This window comes from Ictidomys tridecemlineatus, chromosome 1, assembly GCF_052094955.1.
Source record: "Ictidomys tridecemlineatus isolate mIctTri1 chromosome 1, mIctTri1.hap1, whole genome shotgun sequence".
In the NCBI taxonomy this organism is placed as follows: Eukaryota; Metazoa; Chordata; class Mammalia; order Rodentia; family Sciuridae; genus Ictidomys; species Ictidomys tridecemlineatus.
Window position 1 is genome coordinate 101,776,231 of NC_135477.1, and position 20,363 is coordinate 101,796,593.

General features: G+C 32.8%; 1 protein-coding gene across 17 annotated transcripts in view; it reads right to left on the reverse strand.

Moving 5' to 3' along the window:
• Arb2a (ARB2 cotranscriptional regulator A) overlaps positions 1-20,363 on the reverse strand; it is a 446,980-nt gene that overhangs the window by 7,109 nt on the left and 419,508 nt on the right. Inside the window, exons 11-12 of one of the 17 annotated variants that reach the window (XM_078044929.1) lie at positions 19,442-19,500; positions 18,382-18,447 (exon numbers count right to left, since the gene is read on the reverse strand). The exons of 15 other annotated variants lie outside the window; for them this stretch is intronic. In XM_078044929.1, coding sequence (XP_077901055.1) covers positions 18,397-18,447; positions 19,442-19,500 — 110 coding nt within the window. In that variant the 3' untranslated portion in view covers positions 18,382-18,396. Of the gene's footprint in view, positions 1-18,381; positions 18,448-19,441; positions 19,501-20,363 lie in introns of those variants that run through there. One more of the 17 variants, XM_078044931.1, reaches the window with a different exon arrangement.

The window sequence follows — 20,363 nt, forward strand, 5'->3', positions numbered from 1 at the left end:
CTTTATCAAAAGCTCCCCTTTTTAGGGTCTGTAAACTTCTCTTCATTTTTCAAATCCCCATTTTCCTAATCTAGAGAGGCTTACACAAAGTGGGATGTAAAGGGCTTTCCCACATTAAATGCCTTCTAGTTCTCAGGAATGATTTCTATATCCTTTTTGACCAGCAGGCTTATTCTAGCTGGATAATTCACTTTGGGGGTAAATTCAGTTTCCTAATCTATAAAATCAATTCAGTATAAAAGTAGAAGGTAAAGGGTCACAGTGCTTCATTACAAAAAAGTGCCTTTGCTCAGTCTCAATCAGTGGCTCTTAATGGGAATGGTAGTGTCCTCTAGAGATATTTTGGACATTTATAGGAATATCTTTGGTGGTCAAGATGACGGGAAGGTGCTATTATCATTAAGCAGGAGAAGGTCAGGGATGGGTGGATATCCTGTAATTTGTAGGACCCTACTGCATGATGAATTGTTCTGCATCCCACATGGTTTTCAAATGTTCCATGGCTATTCATGTACTTGAAAAACCTATTTATATTTATATGGTCTTATAATTTGAATTTGTTCTGCAAATAAACTTAAAGTACATTTCACTCAATTTTAATATGTACTGAATTTTCTTAGTGCAACAACCTTGTAATTTGAAGAGACTGTTTACTTTGTGTTTTACAGAAGATTACGAAGAGTGGCTAACTCCATAAGAAAATCTCATCACTGATGGTACCATGCCATGGTACTTGCTTTGCCAATAAGCATACCTGTATGAACCTGCATTTGTAGCTGTCAAATTCATGGTGATTTTATGCATAGGACCAAGTACCTGACTACTTTTATTATGCCTGCTCATACAGATTTTCCAGACCACTTTTAATATTGAAATACACATTAGTTTTACTATGTTTTACATTCCTTCTATACATTAATAAAAGCATAACAATGATTTAACTATCTTCTAAGTAGGTAGATTATGGTTACTCTGGAATTTGTTTCAGGATAGTAAAAACACTACAATAATATTTGTTATAATAGGAAGTATTTAGGTAATCAAAGGCCAGCTTGAATAGAAACAAATAGTTAATTATTTTTTATTATATTATAGACTAATTCTCCCAACAAGCAGAACTCTATTCTTTTTTATCTTTGTGCAAACTAGAGAACACTTACCTATTATTTTCCTTATGTTTCTTCCACAAATACTGTTTGTCAATGATGATATGCATTGTGAAATAACTAAAAGGCAGGAGAGCTTCTAATTAAAATACCACACTGAATATTTATCCTTGGCCTATATCACTTTTGTAAAAATGAATTGTCACCAATTTCAAGGCAGCAAAGATAACATAAATAGTCAAAAGGATTAGAAACTTTAAGTATGAAGGATGAGTTTATAAATCACGTGAGAAAGATCAAATTGCTAAAATGTATCATTTGTTTTCCCAAAAGACTACCTATTTAAGAAAAAGTGTCTTGTGATAGAACTGACAAAGAGGGTTACATTCATGTAATAGCTTTTAGAAATTAAACATAAAGATGGTTGAAAATAGCACCAAGAGCACTCAAAGAACAGAATAAGAGAGATGAAAACATTACTATATCTTCTATCTTGTGTATTCTCCTTGCTTCTTCCTGTGATGACTCCAATCCAAGAGTTTCTTACAAGGCATACTTGTCTACATTTCTCTTAATCTTAGAGCTGAGAACTTTTTTAGGTGGAGGAGGGGGAAAAACTATGCTAAAATATGTTACTGAGTTAGTAGCTCAAATACTGATGTTTATTTTGATAGATGTATACTATTCTGAAGCTGTATCCTGTTTAGTATGGTAGTTGCCTTAAAAAGTGGAACATAGATATGATTCTTGCAAATTGAATTTTTTGTTTGTTTTGGTGCTAGGGATTGAATCCAGGGCCTTGTGTATGCTAAGCATGTGATCTACCACTGAGGTATACCACTAGCCTTATAAATAGAATATTTTAAAATGAGGCAGTGGATTGTATACCTTGTCAATGAATAGAGGGAATAATTCTGTTGGAAAGCAAAAAGTCTTTCTTTAAATGATATTAAATATCTACATGATTTAGATTTTCCAGAGATGAGGTTTACTGGTAAATAGCAAATAATAAACAGTAAAGAGTGATGGACACTCTGAGGGTAAAGTAAATAATTACACCATAAAGATAATCCAGAAGGATTTCTTGGTTAGTCATCCACTATTCTTATTATTGCTACTCATTTTATTTTACATGGCCTTAGACCAAAAGGTCATGGAATAATCTATGCACAATTTACTTGTTAAGTTCTGGTTTAGAATAGGAACTATCACTTTTCACAAAAATCACCACTGAATACAAATGATCATGGTTTTATATCTATATTTCAGGGAGAAAAACCCAACACATGTCCGTATCTTCTCACTGTGCACCTCCCACTAAAAATGCATTTTTAAAGAAAAAGGTAATAAACTGAATAAACTGTAAGTTACTATGATACAAGAGCAAGAAACTACAAAGCTATGAAACACATTAATATTAACAGGATAACATGTCTATGCTATTTTCAAAATGACAAAGCTGTATTTTAAAAATTGATCTTTAACAAGAAAAAGAAGTAGGGGCAATTAGAAAGTAATGAAGACCCTGTCAATATAGCTATGTTGATAATACCAGGTAAGGGAATTCTTGAGAAAATCTAATACATAAAAATCAGGAGATATGTAATATGCATTATTGGGTCCCAGTGGGATTAACTAATGAATTTATGAGCTCACCAGCAGTTATTTTTAGAAAGTTATAAAGAACCAGAGAAATATCAGAGCATAAAAAATAATGTGCCTTCTAAAATAAAACTGAAATTTATTTAAAATTAACTCTAGAGTTTCTAAGAATATAATTTAAACAATACAAACATGCCAATGTTAGAATAGAGAAGGGCTTTTAATAGCGACCCTGCAAGTTAGAAGGGATAAGTGTGAGACTGCTACGGTGGAAGGTAGTGTGAATAGAGCAGGGTGTGAAGTTCATGGAGACTGTACAAAGGAAATACTAAGTGCAGCTCAGTAAACAGGTTACACTGCCTTGTTAAGTTTTCTGTATAAGATACAGGCAAGACTCTTTCCATTTCTATCATGGTTGCAAGCCTATCTGGCATTGTGTTGAGACCCTAAAGACAGGATGTCAAGTTTGACAACAGAAAAGAGGCTGAAATAAAAGACAAAATCAGTGGCAGAAGCTTTTGGATCATTTGCAGTTTTGGAAGGAAGCCTGTACTTTTGTTTGTTTAGTAACTTTTCCACCAAGTATCTCTTATCTTTGGTGGAGGTAGGAGGGAAGGGAGGGTCATGGGGTAGCTTAAGACCCTAAGGAACACCTCTAGGAAGTAAACTTATTCTTGAGGCAGAGTAGACAGCTTGTAGTAGCTGTTGGTATCTCACGTTGAGCCTTGGGGCAAATATTATTACTAATCAGCCTGCTCCCAAACAATAAAAAATTGATGCATTTTTATTACTTCAATTGTCTACTGAACTCAGAGAGCTAATATAGAAGAGCTTTCTTTGGTTTTATAGTAGTAGGAAGGAGGGGAAGCAATGGAGAAATTTAAGTCAAAGGATACAAAGTAGCAGGTATATAGTATGAATAAGTCTATAGTTCTCAAATACAACATGAGGACTACAGTGAATAAAATTGTCAGAAGACCTGGACTCCAGGGACACATTGTGTCCTTTAAAAACTAAAATCCAAGTGTCTCCAAAAGCTCCTCTTTTCCAGTTTCCTTTTGTTACTTTCTTCTGGCATTTTATTTTATTTTAATATTATTTAAACATAAACATTTTTGTGTTCATTTGTGGCTTATAGCATAATACCATGGGATACATATGGGTAGTAAGATGTTTAATACAATGAAACAAATTAACATACCTATCTTGCATAATCACTTTTTTTCTGTGACCACCTGCTAAAACATATTTATTAACACAAATCCCTAATGAAGTTTTATTAACTATAGCTCTCCTGTTGTACATTAGATCTCTAGATTTTTTTCTATCCTACAAATCTCCTTTGTATATTTTTTCCTATATCTTACCATTTCCTCTTGTCTTCCTTGCCCATAGTAACCACTCTTATTCTTTATCTCATGTAGACTTGACTTAAAAAAAAATTCACACAGAAGTGAGATCATACAATATTTTTCTTTGTGTCTATTTTATTTAACTTAGCATAATATCTTCCAGGTCTATCTAAGCAAATCCCTATCAAAATTCCAATGCCATTTTTCACAGAAATAGAAAAAAAATCCTAAAATTTATATGGAACCACAAAACCCAAGACTAGCTGAAGCAATACTGAGAAAAACATTAGAAGCATCATACTTCCTGATTTTAAATAGTACTGTATTAGGAAGCTATAGTAATCAAAACAGTATGATATTGTCATAAAACAGAAACATAAAACAATTATAGAACAGAAGAGAGATCCCAGATATAAATTCAAATATATACTGTCAACTCATTTTTGACAAGGGCACCATGAGGACATGATGCACAAAGGATAGGTATTTCAATAAATGGCACTGAGAAGACTTAATTTCCACATGCAAAATAACAAAACTGCTCTAGCACCATAAACAAACAGAAAATAATGAAATAGCAGGGCATGGTGGCACACACCTGTAATCCCAGTGGCTTGAGAGGCTGAGGCAGGAGGATTGCTAGTTCAAGATCTGCCTTAGCGATACAGTGAGGCCAGAAGCAGCTTAGTGAGACCCTGTCTCAATATAAAAAATAAAAAGGGTTGGGGTTGTGGCTTGGTGGTCAAGCACCCTGGGTTCAATCCCTGGTTTAAAAAAAAAGAATGAAATTGTATCCTTATCCTGTACCATGCACAAAAATCAAAATGGATCTCAATGTAAGACCTGAAACCATAAAATTCTTAGAAAAGAACACAGAGGGAAAGTAAGCTTGACTGACTGAACTGCAAAATGATTTTCTTACTCAGAAAAACAACAAGATGAGTATGGTGGTGCATGCTTGTCATCTCAGCTACTAGGGAGGGGAAGGTGGGAGGATCATGAGTTAGAGCCCATTTTGGGTAACACAGTGAGTTCCTGTCTCACAACAAACAAACAAACAAACAAAAAATATCTGAATCTTTGTGGTCCTCCTTCCTTAAGTGTGGATTCTACTCTAAAATGGATGTATTTTTTGAGCATGCAGTTTTCCCAGAGTTCCTGTGACTGATTAATTCATACAGTCATACATGTGTTTATTGTATGCCAGGTACTGTTTCTTGGTGCTGGGGATGCAGTGGTGAGCAAGATATATAAAGACTGTTTTGTTTTGTTTTTTGGTACCAGGAATTGAACCCAGGGGCACTCAACCACTGAGCCACATCCCCAGTCCTTTTTATATTTTATTTTGAGATAGGGTCTTGCTAAGTTGCTTAGGGCCTAAATTGCTGGGGCTGGTTTGAACTTTTGACCTTCCTGCCTCAGCCTCCCAAGCTGCTGGGACTATAGATGCATGCCACTGCACCTGCAAGACTCTGTTTTTGAAGCATACTTGCTAGTAGTAGATTGGTGTATTAGCATCAATATATCAGAGAGAAAAGGAAACCAATGAACATGATTTAAGAGAGATGGAGTACTATGAAAAAAGCATAACAAAGAATGTGAAGAGCATGAAGGGGAGGTGGAGGTGGTCTTCAATTTTAAGTGAGTGGAAAAAACTTTTGACCTGAGACCTGGATGGCAGATGACTGTCGGCAGAGTGCTGCAGGAAGAGTTCTGAAAGAATAACTGCAGTTTTTTTAAAAAAATTGTCCTTTTAAGTTATACATTAGTATATTTTGATATATTTATACAATCATGAGCTATATTTTATTCTAATTAGGATCCCAGTCTTGTGGTTGTACAAGATATGGAGATCCACTGTGGTGTATCACATACGTACATAGGAAAGTTATGTCAAATTCATTCTACTGTTTTCCTAATTTTGTCCCCCATCCCTAACCTTCATTCTCCTTTGTCTAATCTGCTGAACTTCTATTTTTCCCTCCATTCTTGTTTCGTGTTAGCATCTGCATATCAGAGAGAACATCTGACATATGGTGTTTGGGGATTGGCTTATTTAACTAAGCATGATAGTCTCCAGATCCATCCATTTACTGGCAAATGTCAAAAGTCATTATTTTTTATGACTGAGTAACATTCTGATATATATTATATAATATATAAACATATATTATATATGTGTATATATGTACGTATATATAATTTATATATATATAAAATTTATACATATATCACATTTTCTTTACCCACTGATCTGTTGAAGGGTACCTTGGTTTGTGCATTAACTAGAAGAAAATGTAGGTCCAACACTCCATCATCTCAACTTAGAAACTGACTTCCTCAACAAAACTCCTAAAGAGCAGGGGTTTTAAGAAGGAAAGAGATTCTCACAGGTGAGGAACTGAAAGGCTGGAGTGACAGAACTGCATAATGGGTCAGGGAAAGTGGTAGAAGATGACTCAGAGAGGCGGGCAGTCTCCAGGCCATGTAAGGTTTTGTAGGCCATGGTGAAGTGTTTTGAGTTTTATTCCAAGTGCACAGGGAGGGCTGTTTGCAGGGTTTAAAACTGGGGAAAAATATAATCTAATTTGCATTTTTAGAGTACACTGGCTGGTATGATATGTGGAAAATGGATTATGGGGAGTTAGAAAGATGGATTTAAGTCTTCCTGATTGCATTCCCTAATTCCTTTGGTCTCTAGAGTATTCTCTGGACCTCAGTCTTCTATATACTTCAGAGTACAAAAATTCATTTACTGATAGTTCACTTATAATAAATAAAATCAATGAAACAGTAATAGTAAGATGCAGTAAGACTTGAAATAGAGCCTAGTAAAACAGTTTTTAAAAGTAATGAATATAAAATGTAGTTGAACTACAAACATTTTTTTCTAACAATTCTGTTTCTGTTACATATGTTGTGATACCTCTGATTTCTCAGCCCTTAGAATAAGGACTGTTTTGTGAGGTGGGAAGATATTGGGATGGGGAATACAATATCACAGCATTCCATTTTTGCAAGGAGTTTAGATATAACTGGGCTTGCTTTTTAGACTTTTCCACTTAGTTCTTCATTTCTATGGAAGGGCACAACATTCTCTTAGCACTCTACCTCAAAGCCTGAGTCACCTCTGATTTTTCTCTTTCCCTACTTTGCTGCTTTGTGATTCAATGAATTAACAAATCTCGATGAGTACACTTAAGCACAGCTTTTCTAATCTTTTTTCCTTGCCATTCCCCCTGCTAGCTAGAGTAATCTAGATTTAATGACCTATCATTTAGAATTGAGACACTGCCACTTAACAGTCTTTATTGCCTTTAATCTCTTTGCTTCTATTTTGTACCCTTGTTAATGGCTGAAAAATTCTAAAATATCATTTGTGTCCTCTACTTCTTCCTCTGCTCAAAAATATCCAGTGGCTCCCCTTAATCTATCAAATAGGTTGAAATTCTTTAATTTGGTTTAAAGTCCTCCATTCTGTGGTCCCAGCCTTTTCAGGGTTATAATGACCTCAACTCTTCTGTAAGTATTTCCTGTCTTCCTAGGCCCAGCTCAATTGACATTTCTTAAATCTTTTCAAATTTGTAAGACCTCTCCCTTTAAAAATATCTTTAGTTACTCAACATATTATCTTGTGTTTCAGTATTATCTCCTTTGTCTTCAAAATTAGAAAGTGAAGCCTAGGTCCCCATCTTCTAAAGTCATATCTCAGGGAATGAACATCTGTGACTCTGGTGACTCTGAAGTTCAGCCAGAGATGTTACTACTGTAAAGCTTTTGAAGGTTGAGGTCAGACTTTATTCACCTTCAACACAGATTGATAAAGCTATCATATACTGAAGTGTGTGCTAGCATTTAGAGTTAAGAAATAAATTCCTTTAAAATTGAAATATAATGATGGTTGGATACTCTAATAAAGCTGAAGGAAGTTGAGTGTTTTTCTAGCCTGTACCAACAAACTGATGAGGTAGATTCAGGTGGTTCAGAGTTCATTAGAAACCAGTTGATAAGCATTGACACTCAAAATATCTTTCAGATCTCTTTAGCTAAACTAAAGAGATTAGTTTCTAGCATCAGAAGAAGGTTAGGGAATGGTCAGAACTGAGAACTCTCAGAGAGTCAAATTTCAACTGTTCAATAGCTCATATTCTCAAGATGTACTTGGCTTGACCCAAGTTGAGATACAGATAGCAATATATTAAATATAAAACAGTAAAGATGTGGGAGGACCCCAGATGGAATTTCATTTTAATAATAAAAATGATAAAGATAATTAAATAATAATGAAATTTCATATCACACTTGAGAAATCTAAAGACCAGAGGTTATGATAGACCAACACGTTACTTTTTTCTTTTTTAGACAGAGTCTTGCTAAATTGCCAAAGCTGGCCTAGAACTTGTGATCCTCACAGCCTCCAGAGTCACTGGGATTGTAGGTGTGTGCCACTGCACTTGGCTACAAAGACATTTTGTATTAATGTAGTCAATATTTGTAAACTGACATAGTAAAAAATTTCAGAAGATGTATGTCTAGTAGCTTGAAGATCCAGTTTCATAGTCACTTACTCTAATTCCTTGATTAACCTGATCCCGCATCAACTACTTTTCTTTCTTTACGTTTCAGTATCCTTTTGCTGTACTAAGCTGTAGCGTGACTATAATAGCTATCAGTGAGTTCTGTGAGTACTTCTGATAAATCATCAAACCCCAATGGTAGTTTTAGGGATATCTAAATTTGTAGTTGGTGTCAGAAGTTAGAGTGATCTTGAGATTTTAGTACTTTACACCTACAAAAAGAACTTTGGTAAGCTGGGCTTGGTGGCAGAGGCCTATAGTCTCAGCTACTATAAAGGACAAAGGAGGAGGATTGCTTGAGGCCTAGTATTTGAGGCCAGCCTGGGGAACATAGCAAGACCATTATCTCTTAAAAAAATCTTGCTGGTATTTATGTATCAATTTGGGAAGAACAGTCATCTTTCATACATTGAGTGAATGAATCCACAAATATATATCTTTTAAAATTTTACTACCTCATATTTGTTGATGCTGCAGTAAGTGGATTTTAAAACATTTTATTTTAACTGCATGTTGAAATATAAGGATGAATTTGATTTTTGTATATTGATTTTGTATCTAGAAACTTTTGCTGAATTATCTTTTTTATCCTAAAAATTCATCTGTAGATTTTCAATTTTCTATAAAAACAATCATAGCATATGTGAATGATTTAAGTTTTGCTTTATCCTAATTCTTAGATGTTTTCTTTCTTCCAGTTATAAATTTAAGAAAACTTTAAACTATGAACAAAATAGCCTCAAATATATTTAATGGTATAAATATATTTGAGGCTGTTTTATACCATTAACTAATAAGATAAATAAAATCATGTGAATTATTAAAAACAATATAAAACTGGCCCAAGTTACTATATTTTTCTCTTCTGATTGACTTTTTAAATGATACACATTAGAAAGAACAGTTAATATTATCCAGTTGCTGACTTCAGGCCTTATGACAGACTCTGACAGTGTCTCAAAGTGTCAGTTATACTTCTAACACTTTTCATGCTAATTAAGGTAATGTGGAAATAAGGCTATTTTTGATACATTCAGTCTCCAAGTCTAGAGTTGTCCTCACAGTGTCTGATACTACTTTAATTTTATTTCCAATTTCTTCCTCCCAAATCATGTCGTTTATTAATATTTTTTCCCTCCCCTATTCAAATCCCACAATGTAACTATCTTCTACATGCCAAGAATTCTTAAAAGATCCTAAACTTATTTACATAACATTACTGATACATATAGAACAACATCTTCCCTTAAGATAAAAATGAATTAATTTTAAATTAAATAATATACTCACAAATGCAGTATGTAAAAATAGTAAACCACTACTTTTGATTAGTTTAGAATATAGCATGAGAACATTTTAAATAGGACTGAGTACTCAACATCAGATAGTATTATAAAGTATTAGGATAGAGAGAATTCATGAATAATTAAACTAAATATGAAATTCCACTAACAACTGATTTACAATAAAAACTGAACACAACGGAATATACCTAAACAATTACTAAGAAGAATTATGAAACACTGTTTATAATCATAATCCTTACTACATCTATACTGAATTTCATCCTAATAAGACATTTCAAAACTTTAATTGGGCTTTTCATATGCCCCCCCATACTTCCAGATGATTAATAGGCTGAAATTTTTCAATGTTGCCTAAGAAATTAAATTTTCTTCCTCTGTAATGAAATTTACCTCTGAGTTTAAAAATGTTTATAATCTTGGGATTTGAGATATTGTAGTGGAGAATAAATGTACTTATATGAGTTAGAGAATTTGGCAAGAAAATATTGCTTCCACTTTGTTGCTTTGTATACTGGCTGTAGCAACATTTTAAATTTCATTACAAGGCTATGAAGGTCTTTCCCTTCCAATTCCTTTAAAGCCAGAGTGAGAATTTCTTACTTGGATATTGCTAAAGTAGCAAAGGATGGGAATTGTTCCCAAAGAATTTCAAATATATCTTTCATGCATTGCTGTAGGCAGATGGTACCTATTATTTTATTTCTATCCCACAGAAAAAATTTTGAAATTCATACTGATGGGAAACACCTTTGAAGCCACTTGTTAGGTTAAAGTAGAGGATTAATCTGCACATGAAAAAAGGAAGATGTTGGTTTCTAAAAATAACATATCTTGAGTTGGTCAGATATCAATGCTTTGGGGTCAAAATTTATATCCATCAGTAGGAACACAGGGGTGTGGAAAATTTTGCTAAAATAAGTAGTATATGAAGAAAAATCTATAGCATCAAGACAAAGGTACTTTAAGAATCAGAATAATAAAGAATGTTATAACCTGTTTGCTAGAAAAATATTATTTATTTATTTAAAAACTGTTACAAAGGGTGTTAAGAAATGATAAACCTTTACAATGATTTAATAGTAAAAAATTTATAACATCATATTATGTATCATGTTATGACAGAACAGAGCAATAAAGTTACCTTTGCTTTGCTTAATAGTTATTTATTCATATCTTTTATTGAAAATAGCACTTGAGATTTATAGAAACACTATACTAGCTCAATTTTTTAAAAAAGGGATGATGAGTAAAGAGCTAGTAGTGAAATGAGATAAAGTAGGGATAAGGTATGCAATTTCACAGTTGCTAGACGGCCAATAATTTGACTCTGTTTTTATTCACAAATACAGAGAGGGTAACATAACTGATTATGATTCTCTGCACCTAGGTGATAAAAGCAAACCACTGTGCACAATAGTGGCTTTAAGTTGTTGAATCATCAATGAAGACTTGACACAACACTAAAGAAAAACTCAGGGGAAGAAATGCAGAGGAGCTTTAAGATGATGTATTGATAGTCTGGGCTAGTTTGGCTTGTTCAAGGGATGAAATTATGCATATCTAAAGGGATGGATGGATTATACATAATTTAGGTAGTCATATATAATTATTATTTTAATTTATTTCCAACAAGAACTGTATACCAGAAAGTTTGAGATTACATACTTGGGCAAGGATGACAGATTATTTTTGCTATTTTTGGGTACATCAATATGCTTTAGTATCCAGAAATTATGAAGACTCACTGGGATATGTGCCCAGATACCCATCAAAGCAGGTGGTGGTTAAGGAGTTCCTCAGGGAGAAAGGTCAAGACTTTTTTCAAAAAATAGTTCTGGGTTCACTCCTGTATGTAAACAAATAGATCACAGAAGTCCCAAATCTGACAACAGGTTTCTAAAATTTTCAGCTTAGGTATTACTTGCACAAGAAAACATTATCAATAAGTAGCTCACAAAATATGGAGAATTTAAAAAATTCAATTTTAAGCAGATAGATTTTTAAGTAGTACTAGAGTTGTAATATGTTCTTATAGTAATTATTATCATCTTTAAGAAATGAAAATGAAAGTTAAAATTATTTACTATGTTCCTGATATGACACTAATCATTTTCACATACAAATTATGTACAAAGTATGTGGTATTATCCTCATTTTGCTGATGGTGAAACCTAGGTCTGGAGAGGTTACAGAACTTTCTAAACATCACAGTACTTAGTAAATAATAACATAAGTTCCATAAAGGAAGGGTTTTTGCTTTGTTGACCCCTTTCCTATATCCTAGAACAGTGCCTGACACTCAATAAATATTTGTTGCACTAGCCAAGGCCAAATCCCAGGTGCTTAAATTTCACAACAGAGAACTGCTAGAATATAAGCCAATTGGTGGTGTCAGTTAAAGACAGTTTGATTGCTTAGCATATTATTTTTTTTCTTAAAGTAACAAGACCTATTGCATCTATGTCTTGCATTAAAATAGAAAATGAGAAAATTATAGCTATGGTTTGGGATACCAATGTGAATTTTTCAGAAGCCTTTTGATATAATATAAATTAAAAAATAAAGTTAAATATCCTCTTTACATAATATATTTATATATCATATATTATCTCCTTCCCACACATACTCAATTGTAGATTGTTTTAGAAAGTCCAGGAAAGTTAGGCTGGGGATGTGGCTCGGCAGTAGTACATGCATAAGACCCTGGGTTTGATCCTTAGCATCACCACCAAAAAGAAAAAAAGTAACAAATTTTTATTAAATTACTTTAAAAGTTAACAAAAATAACTGATTATTCCCTGTTGCTCAAAGGAGAATAAGATATGATCACATGGATGGCCCAGAAATAGAACAGTCCCAAGTGGACAGCATTTTTCTTACTGGAAAGTAAATAGTATACCATATACAAATATTTAATGTGTCTTCCTATTTAATTTCTATTGGTTTTCCTTTCTTCCCTTCATTCTCTAACTTTATCTTTTAACAGATAAAAGCCTGTTATTAGATCCAGCTTTCCTGGTTATGTGTTTTTAATGATGAGCATCAAATAAAGAAGTTAGCACAGCAGCCATGTCACCAAATAAAATGATGATACATGCCACAATGATAGGTTAGGAAAGTAGTTACTGCAATAGAGAAAGTGACTATGAATGTCATGGGTTAGCATGATATAAGAAATGTGTATATGTACTTCCTTCAATTATCTTCAATTAATTAATTAATTAATTAATTTTGCTAAAGCATCTTAAATAAGTCTTGGGTGTGAGAAGATGAGCATTTGCTCTCTGCTGACTAGATAGAAATCTTTGATAAGCTGTGAAAAGCAAACCTATTGTAGAAAGGGGCCTCAAGGTCAATGTTTCTAACTTCAGACAGGCAATCAATAGGTCATTTCCTAAACATGAGATTTCTGTGTAACCATTCCAGCTCAGTATTTTTTAAAAGAGTAATTTTCTTGAACATAGCACAATAAGCTTGTTGTACACTAACACAGAAGGTGGAATTTTTACTTTTATACAACACATATCTCTTCCTGACATGAAGGAACAACCAAAAGGATGAAGGGCAGCACATGGGTCTCAGTGAAATATGCTAAACTATAAAACTCTAGTTTCTTATTTTTAAAGGTGAAATAGAAAAAAAATGTTAAAAATCTAAGATGATACAACCTCAAGACACTGAAATGTATCTAAAATAAACTTTAGAGAATGTTTTTTGAATTTTTGGAACAATTTTCACTTGAATCTTAAACCTGTATTTTATACATGTAAGACAAAACACTGTTTAGTCTATAATCAAGAATATTCATATTTTATTTCAGAAAAGTATCTGGCTCAAACATAACAGTTCACGTTTTATGACCATGCATCAAACATAAAATATAAGTGAAGCTCTTGCAAATTCAAATTATAAAAAAGTAGTTCTAGAAATAAGAACTTCATTGAAATTCAGTTTTAGTATTCATAACTATGGAATTAAGAGGTTTTCTCCTGTATGTACCACATGGTTCTGGTCGGACTCATGATGAACTATCATAATAATGCTTAACTGCATATTCAGAAGAATATTATTTACATTAATCTATCAAATTACATAGTAAGACAAGTAAGGTGAATCATTGTGTAGTATTAGTAGTTCTTCATTTTTAAAAACATCTCTGAAAGTAACTAGAATAATCACACAAGGCAAATTGAAAAGTTCAAACTAAAAGTATTCTCACAAGGGAAAAAATAAGAATTTCATATTTCATATCTCTTAATCTGTTTTTCCATAGTTGTTCTTGTATTATTTAATCATCTCTCACGGAAAAAAGAAAAAAAACTATTTCTTTATTAGGTCTCTGATAAAACCTTTTAAGTGTTGAAATTTTAGGACCAGAAGAAGATTCTATAAATTTAAAGTCTGTAGAAATATTGACAGATGCTCAATTAGAGTGCCACATATGGTGGCAAATACACACAATTTAAATGGATATTTTTACAAGTAATTTTTATTTAAAACAACTTTGGAATAAAAATTCATTTGTAAATATTTCATTCTTAATAAAATTGCTGTTTATTCAATATTTCTCCCATATTTCTTCATACCTAAGGTCATCATATGAGTTGTCTGATTTTTAAAAAGTCAAACATGAAGATTTTATTTTGATTAGAATCTGAAGTTCCAAAGTGATTCTTTTAAGAAATGGAAATTTGGTGATATATCATATATAGTAATATGATTCTGATATTTCAAGATTGATATATAAAAATGAATTTGAATATGTATTCTAAGAAAATGGACTTAGAAATACTGCTTAAAAATCATTTAAAAATAATTTCAAACTGAAAAATTACAAAAATAATAGTTAACTTCTGAATATCTTTTATCCAGATTCACCAGTTCTTAAAAACTTCTGTATCATTTGTTTTTATTATTCACACTTTCATATATATACATATATACATATGCACATGTATTATTTTTCTTTTTCATTATGAGAGTAGATTGCAAATATTATGCCATTTAGCATGTGTTTACTGAATGATATGGAACTTCTCTTTCGTAGAGTGCAGTCTAGTTATCTAACTCAAAATTTACAAGTTATAAAACTTTTCTCTGCACTATTTATATGTCAATTTTGCCAATTGTCCTTATCACATCTTTATTCTTCAGTACCCAATCTAGTACAGAAATACATATTGAAAACTATTAAGGTTTAATTTTATTTCCTTTTACTTTGATCCATTTCTATACAATTTTAAAAGATAGTTATTTGGTATATAGTGTGGTTCAGTTTCAATCTGAAAATTCAGACTAAGAAAACTAATTCTATAAATATCATGACATGGTTACTAAACCATCTTAGTAAAAACACAATAATATGATTAAAGTATGCCTAGTTAAGTTTATCTACCTACTACTGGATTACTGCATTAAATAGCCATTCTTTGAGCATATTTTATTTAAAAAGAAGATTACAACCCAAAGAAGGAGAAAATTCCTTGCTATCTCAGTGTATATCTTCTTGCCATTTTGATGTTCTTGCAGGGTTAACAGTAGTAAAATTAAAATCATTCATATTTTCTATTTGCTGAATTTAGTAAGAGATTTGATAGAGAGGAGATTGAAATCAGTGACTAAAGTGAAGTTTTCAAAAATATTTAAGGTTTATATTTAGGCTTAATGATTTTTTAATATACTAATTAGAAAATGTAGGATTTACTGCATTACATTGTTGCTGAGAGTTTAGAAATAGCATACACAGCTAATCTGAGGGGTTTGAAATTTGAGATTTATTTCTGGTTGCTCCATCAATATGCTTTAAATTCTGGACAAGAATTATTCTGTACAAAAATTAAACTTTGATTTGTCTCAAGTACTATATTCCTAAAGATAGAAAGAATATTCTTTACCATATACATAAATTACTAGGATTTTATATAGTTAGCCTACTGAAATTATAATATAAAGTATAGCAAGGAAGCACAACCATATCTTATTATAGTCATCACAAACCAATCTTTGCCAGGAAGAACAAAAAGGAAGGGCTTTGCTACTGTACCTAAGTTCGTTTGCAATCACCAGTAATCTTATCATTCATAACAATTTAGACTATATCCTTTCAGATTTTTCTTTCACATAAACATACACTTTTTTGATTGTTAATAAAAATGCACTGGGACATAGCTCAGTTGGTAGAGTGCTTGCCTCGCATACACAAGGCCCTGGGTTCAATCCCCAGCACCACAAAACAAAGAGATAGACAAACAAAACAAAAACCCCATTATTTTAATAATAAAATACTTTAATAATAAAACATCAAAAATATTTCAATACAAATGCACTTTTAAAAAAGATAATACTGAGAGGTGTTGTGCTGGTACACCGCTTACCTTTTCACTGGTAATAATGATTAAACTCTGAAGAAAATATAAAATAAAATACAGCTCTTTGATGGCAGTGGGGAGAAACCCAAAGCAGGCAGAACTGAATGAAGGAGATTAAACCTTTCAACAAAGGAATCTTTACTGGGTGTTTGTTCACTTGAGAAGACTTTCCTTTCCCAACAAGTAGGTGGCTAGAACCCCAGGAGAAGTCTGCTGTTTCATTGCCTTGTAGTGTCCAAGGATGGAGTTTGGGGATGAAAGAACAGTTGAAAACTAGGAAGGGAAACTCATTATAGAAAGGAGCCAACCACAGAAAGAAATAATTCCCAATCTTCATCAAATTCTTAATCAGTTTTGATTGAATTCCAGACTGTTTTTTTTTTATAGGGAAGACTCCAAGGACCTGGTAAACAGTTACAGGTATAAAGTTGAAGGACATGAGCAGAGACTTAAGTTTCTGCCTAACACAGAGGAGAGTGTTAAGAGTTTGAATCTTGCCAATTTGACAGACTTCATAAACACCTACAGCTTTCTACTGAAACTTAGAATGGTCATTCCTTAGGGGGAAAGATGATATCCTGGTTCTAAGAGTTTATGTTAAAACTAAGTGCAAAACTCAACATAAAAGTGTAAAAAAAAGCCTGAACAAAATCAAGGCCATCAGCCAGTAATTTAAATGCCCACTATAATAAAAACCAACACTTTTCAGAAGAATATGACAGAATCTAGAGATTCAATAGTTCACCATTCACAATGTCCATCATATAATAAACATTTACTAAGTATGCAAAGAAACAGCAAAATAAGATCCACAGTCAAGAGGGCGAAAACAAAACAAAAAATAAACTTAAAGATGACCCAGTTAGTTAGAATTAGAAAACAAGGACTTTAAAAACAATTATTATAAATATGTTCAAGGACTTAAAGAAATGGCTATAATGAGTGAAAGAGCATTTTAACACATAAACTGTAACCTCAGAAAAGGTCCAAGTGGAAACCAGGCATAGTGGCACATCCCTATAGTTCCAGTGACTGGAGGCTGAGACAGGAGGATTGCAAGTTTGAGGCCAGCCTTAGCAACTTAGTGAGAACTTGTCTCAAAATAAAAAATAAAAAGTGATAGTGATGTGACTCAGTGGTAAAGCACCACTGATTTCAATCCCTGGTTAAAAAAAAATCTAAGTGGAGATTTTAGACCTAAAATTTTTAATACCTAAAATAAAAATTCACTGAACAGACTTACTTGTGGAGTAGAGAAGGAAGAAAAAAGTCCAAATGAACATGAAAACTGATAAATGGAAATAATCCAAGCTAAATAACAGAGAAAAAAGATTGTAAAAGTTGGGTATGGTGGTGAATGCCTGTAATCCCAGCTACTAGGAAGCCTGAGACAGGAAGATCACTTGACATCACTGACATCAAACTTGGAAGTCAGCCTAGGCAACTTAGCAAGACCTTATCTCAAAATAAAAAACAAGAAAGGCTGAGGATGTTGGTATTAGAGCACCATTGGGTTCAATACCTACAGCCATGAAAAAATAAACAATAAAAAATGTTGGAAAAAGTAAATAATGCATGAGTGAACCATGAGAAAATGTAAAGACACATAATTTATATAAAATATGTAGAACCCCAGAAGTAGTTAAAAAAAGAGAATAGGACAGAAAAATATATTTGAAGAAATTATATCCATGAATCCCAAATTTAGTGAAAAACCTATTAAATGCCCAGAAAATGCTTAACAGGATAAGTTAAAAAAACAACAAAATAATACAAAAAAACACACAATAAGCACATGATGGTAATACTATTTAAAACCAAAGATAAAGAAAAAATCTTGAAAGTCACCATGGGAAAAAAGATACTACATATAACAATAATACATATGGCAGCTGACTTCTAACTGGAAACAATGGGGGCCACCAGACAATGACTACTTTAAAATACTGAAACAAACTCATCAACTCACTTGGTTTTCAGTCAGTGAAAAGGCTTTTAAAATATTCAAATAAAAAATATTCAAATAAATAAATTTCTGGGTAAGCAAAAATTGAGAAAATGTGGTATAGACTTGTACTGCAATTTCATGACAGAGGAAGTTCTTTTAGTTGAAGGTAAATGACACCAGACGAAACCTGAAAGAAATTCCCAGCACCAGAAATGATCAACATAAGGACAAAAATAAAGACTAACATTTTTCTTCTGTTAATTTATTTAAAATTACAACTGAATCTTTTTTTTGGGATAGGGTATGCTCAGAATTTAAATCAGGGCCTCAATCATGTAAGTATGCACTCAGTGAGCCACCTCTCCCCCTAGATCCACAACTGAATCTTTAATGCAAAAGTTATAACAGCTTTTTGTGTGGCTTTAATGTATATGAATGCAAAATTATATGACAACAATAACATAAAGAACACGAGAATGAATGAAATTATACTGTTGTAAGCATCTTACATCTTATGTGAAATTGTATAATATTAGCTCTAAGCAGACTATGATAAAGATGAATTGACCAACCCTAATTTCCTAGAGAAACCATTATATAATAATTTTAAAAAGCCAAACAAAAATGATCGCAGAGCAATTATAATAAAATATGTAAAATTGAATTAAAAAAACAGAAGAGGAGAAAGAGGAGGAGGAAGAAGAGCAAAAACAACAGCAGCAATAAACTAAAAACCTGTAGACAAAGAGCAGAAAGATAGACATGAGACTGTGAAACTAGACCACTGTCTATCATCCTGTACAAAAATAAACTTAAAATGGATCAAGGACCTTATATTAAGTTCTTTGAAACCTTTGAAACTACTCAAAGAAAACACAGGGGATACACTTCAAGTTATTGGTATAGGCAATGATTTACTGAACAGGACTCCAATAGCTCAGGAAACAGAAGCAATAATTGACAAATGGGATTACATCAAATTAATAAAGCTTCTGCACAGCAAAGAAAACCACAGAGTGAAAAGATAGTCTATAGAATGGGAGAATATCTTTGTCAGCTATTCATCTGAAGAAAATTAATATTCAGAATATATACTGTTTTTGTCAGGCTTTTTTGCTGCTGTGACTTAAAGATCTGATCAGAACAACTATAGAGGAGGAATAATTTATTTAAGGGCTCACAATTTTTAGAGGTCTTAGTCCATAGCAGGCCAACTCCATTTCTCTGGTTCCAGGTGAGGCTGAACATCATGGCAGAGTGTGTGGAAGAGGGAGGAAGCACACATGGTGATCAGAAAGCAGAGAGAGACTCCATTCTTCAGATAGAAAATATATAACCCATAGCCAGGCCCCAAATGAACCACTTTCTCCAGCCATACTCCACAGGTCTCTAGTTAAACTCAGTTAATCCCAATTGGGATTTTAATTTACTAATTAGGTTAAGGCTGTAACCCAATCATTTCTCCTCTGAACCTTCTTGCATTGTCTCATATGTGACCTTTTGGGGGACTCCTCACTTGTAAACCATAACACAATGCAGAATTGTGTTTTCCAAAAAATCTAACACCAAAACAACAAGTAATCCAATCAATAAATGGGCAAATGAGCTGAACAGACGCTTGTTAAAAGAAGCAACATAGATGTCCAATAAATACATGAAAAAATATACAACATCTTTAGTCATCATCGGAATGAAAATCCAAACTATACTGAAATTCTGTCTAACCCCATCACAGTGGATATTATTAAGAAAAAAAATGTTGTCAAAGATGTGGAAGAAAATGAGCCCTTATACTCTCCTAGTGGGAATTTAAATCAGTATAGGCATATGGAAAACAGTATGGAGTTTCCTCCAAAAACTAAAATTAGAATTATCATATGATCTAGATATATACCCCAAAATAACCAAAGCCAGCATATATTAGAGATACCTGCATACCCATGTTTATTGCAGTACTATTCCCAACAGTCAAGATATGAAATCAGCCTATAAGCCCATCAACCAATAAATGGATAAAGAAAATGGGGGGTAAAATGTACACATTGAAAGAGTGAAACCATGTCCTTTGCAAGAAAATTCATGGAACAGAGGACATCATGTTAA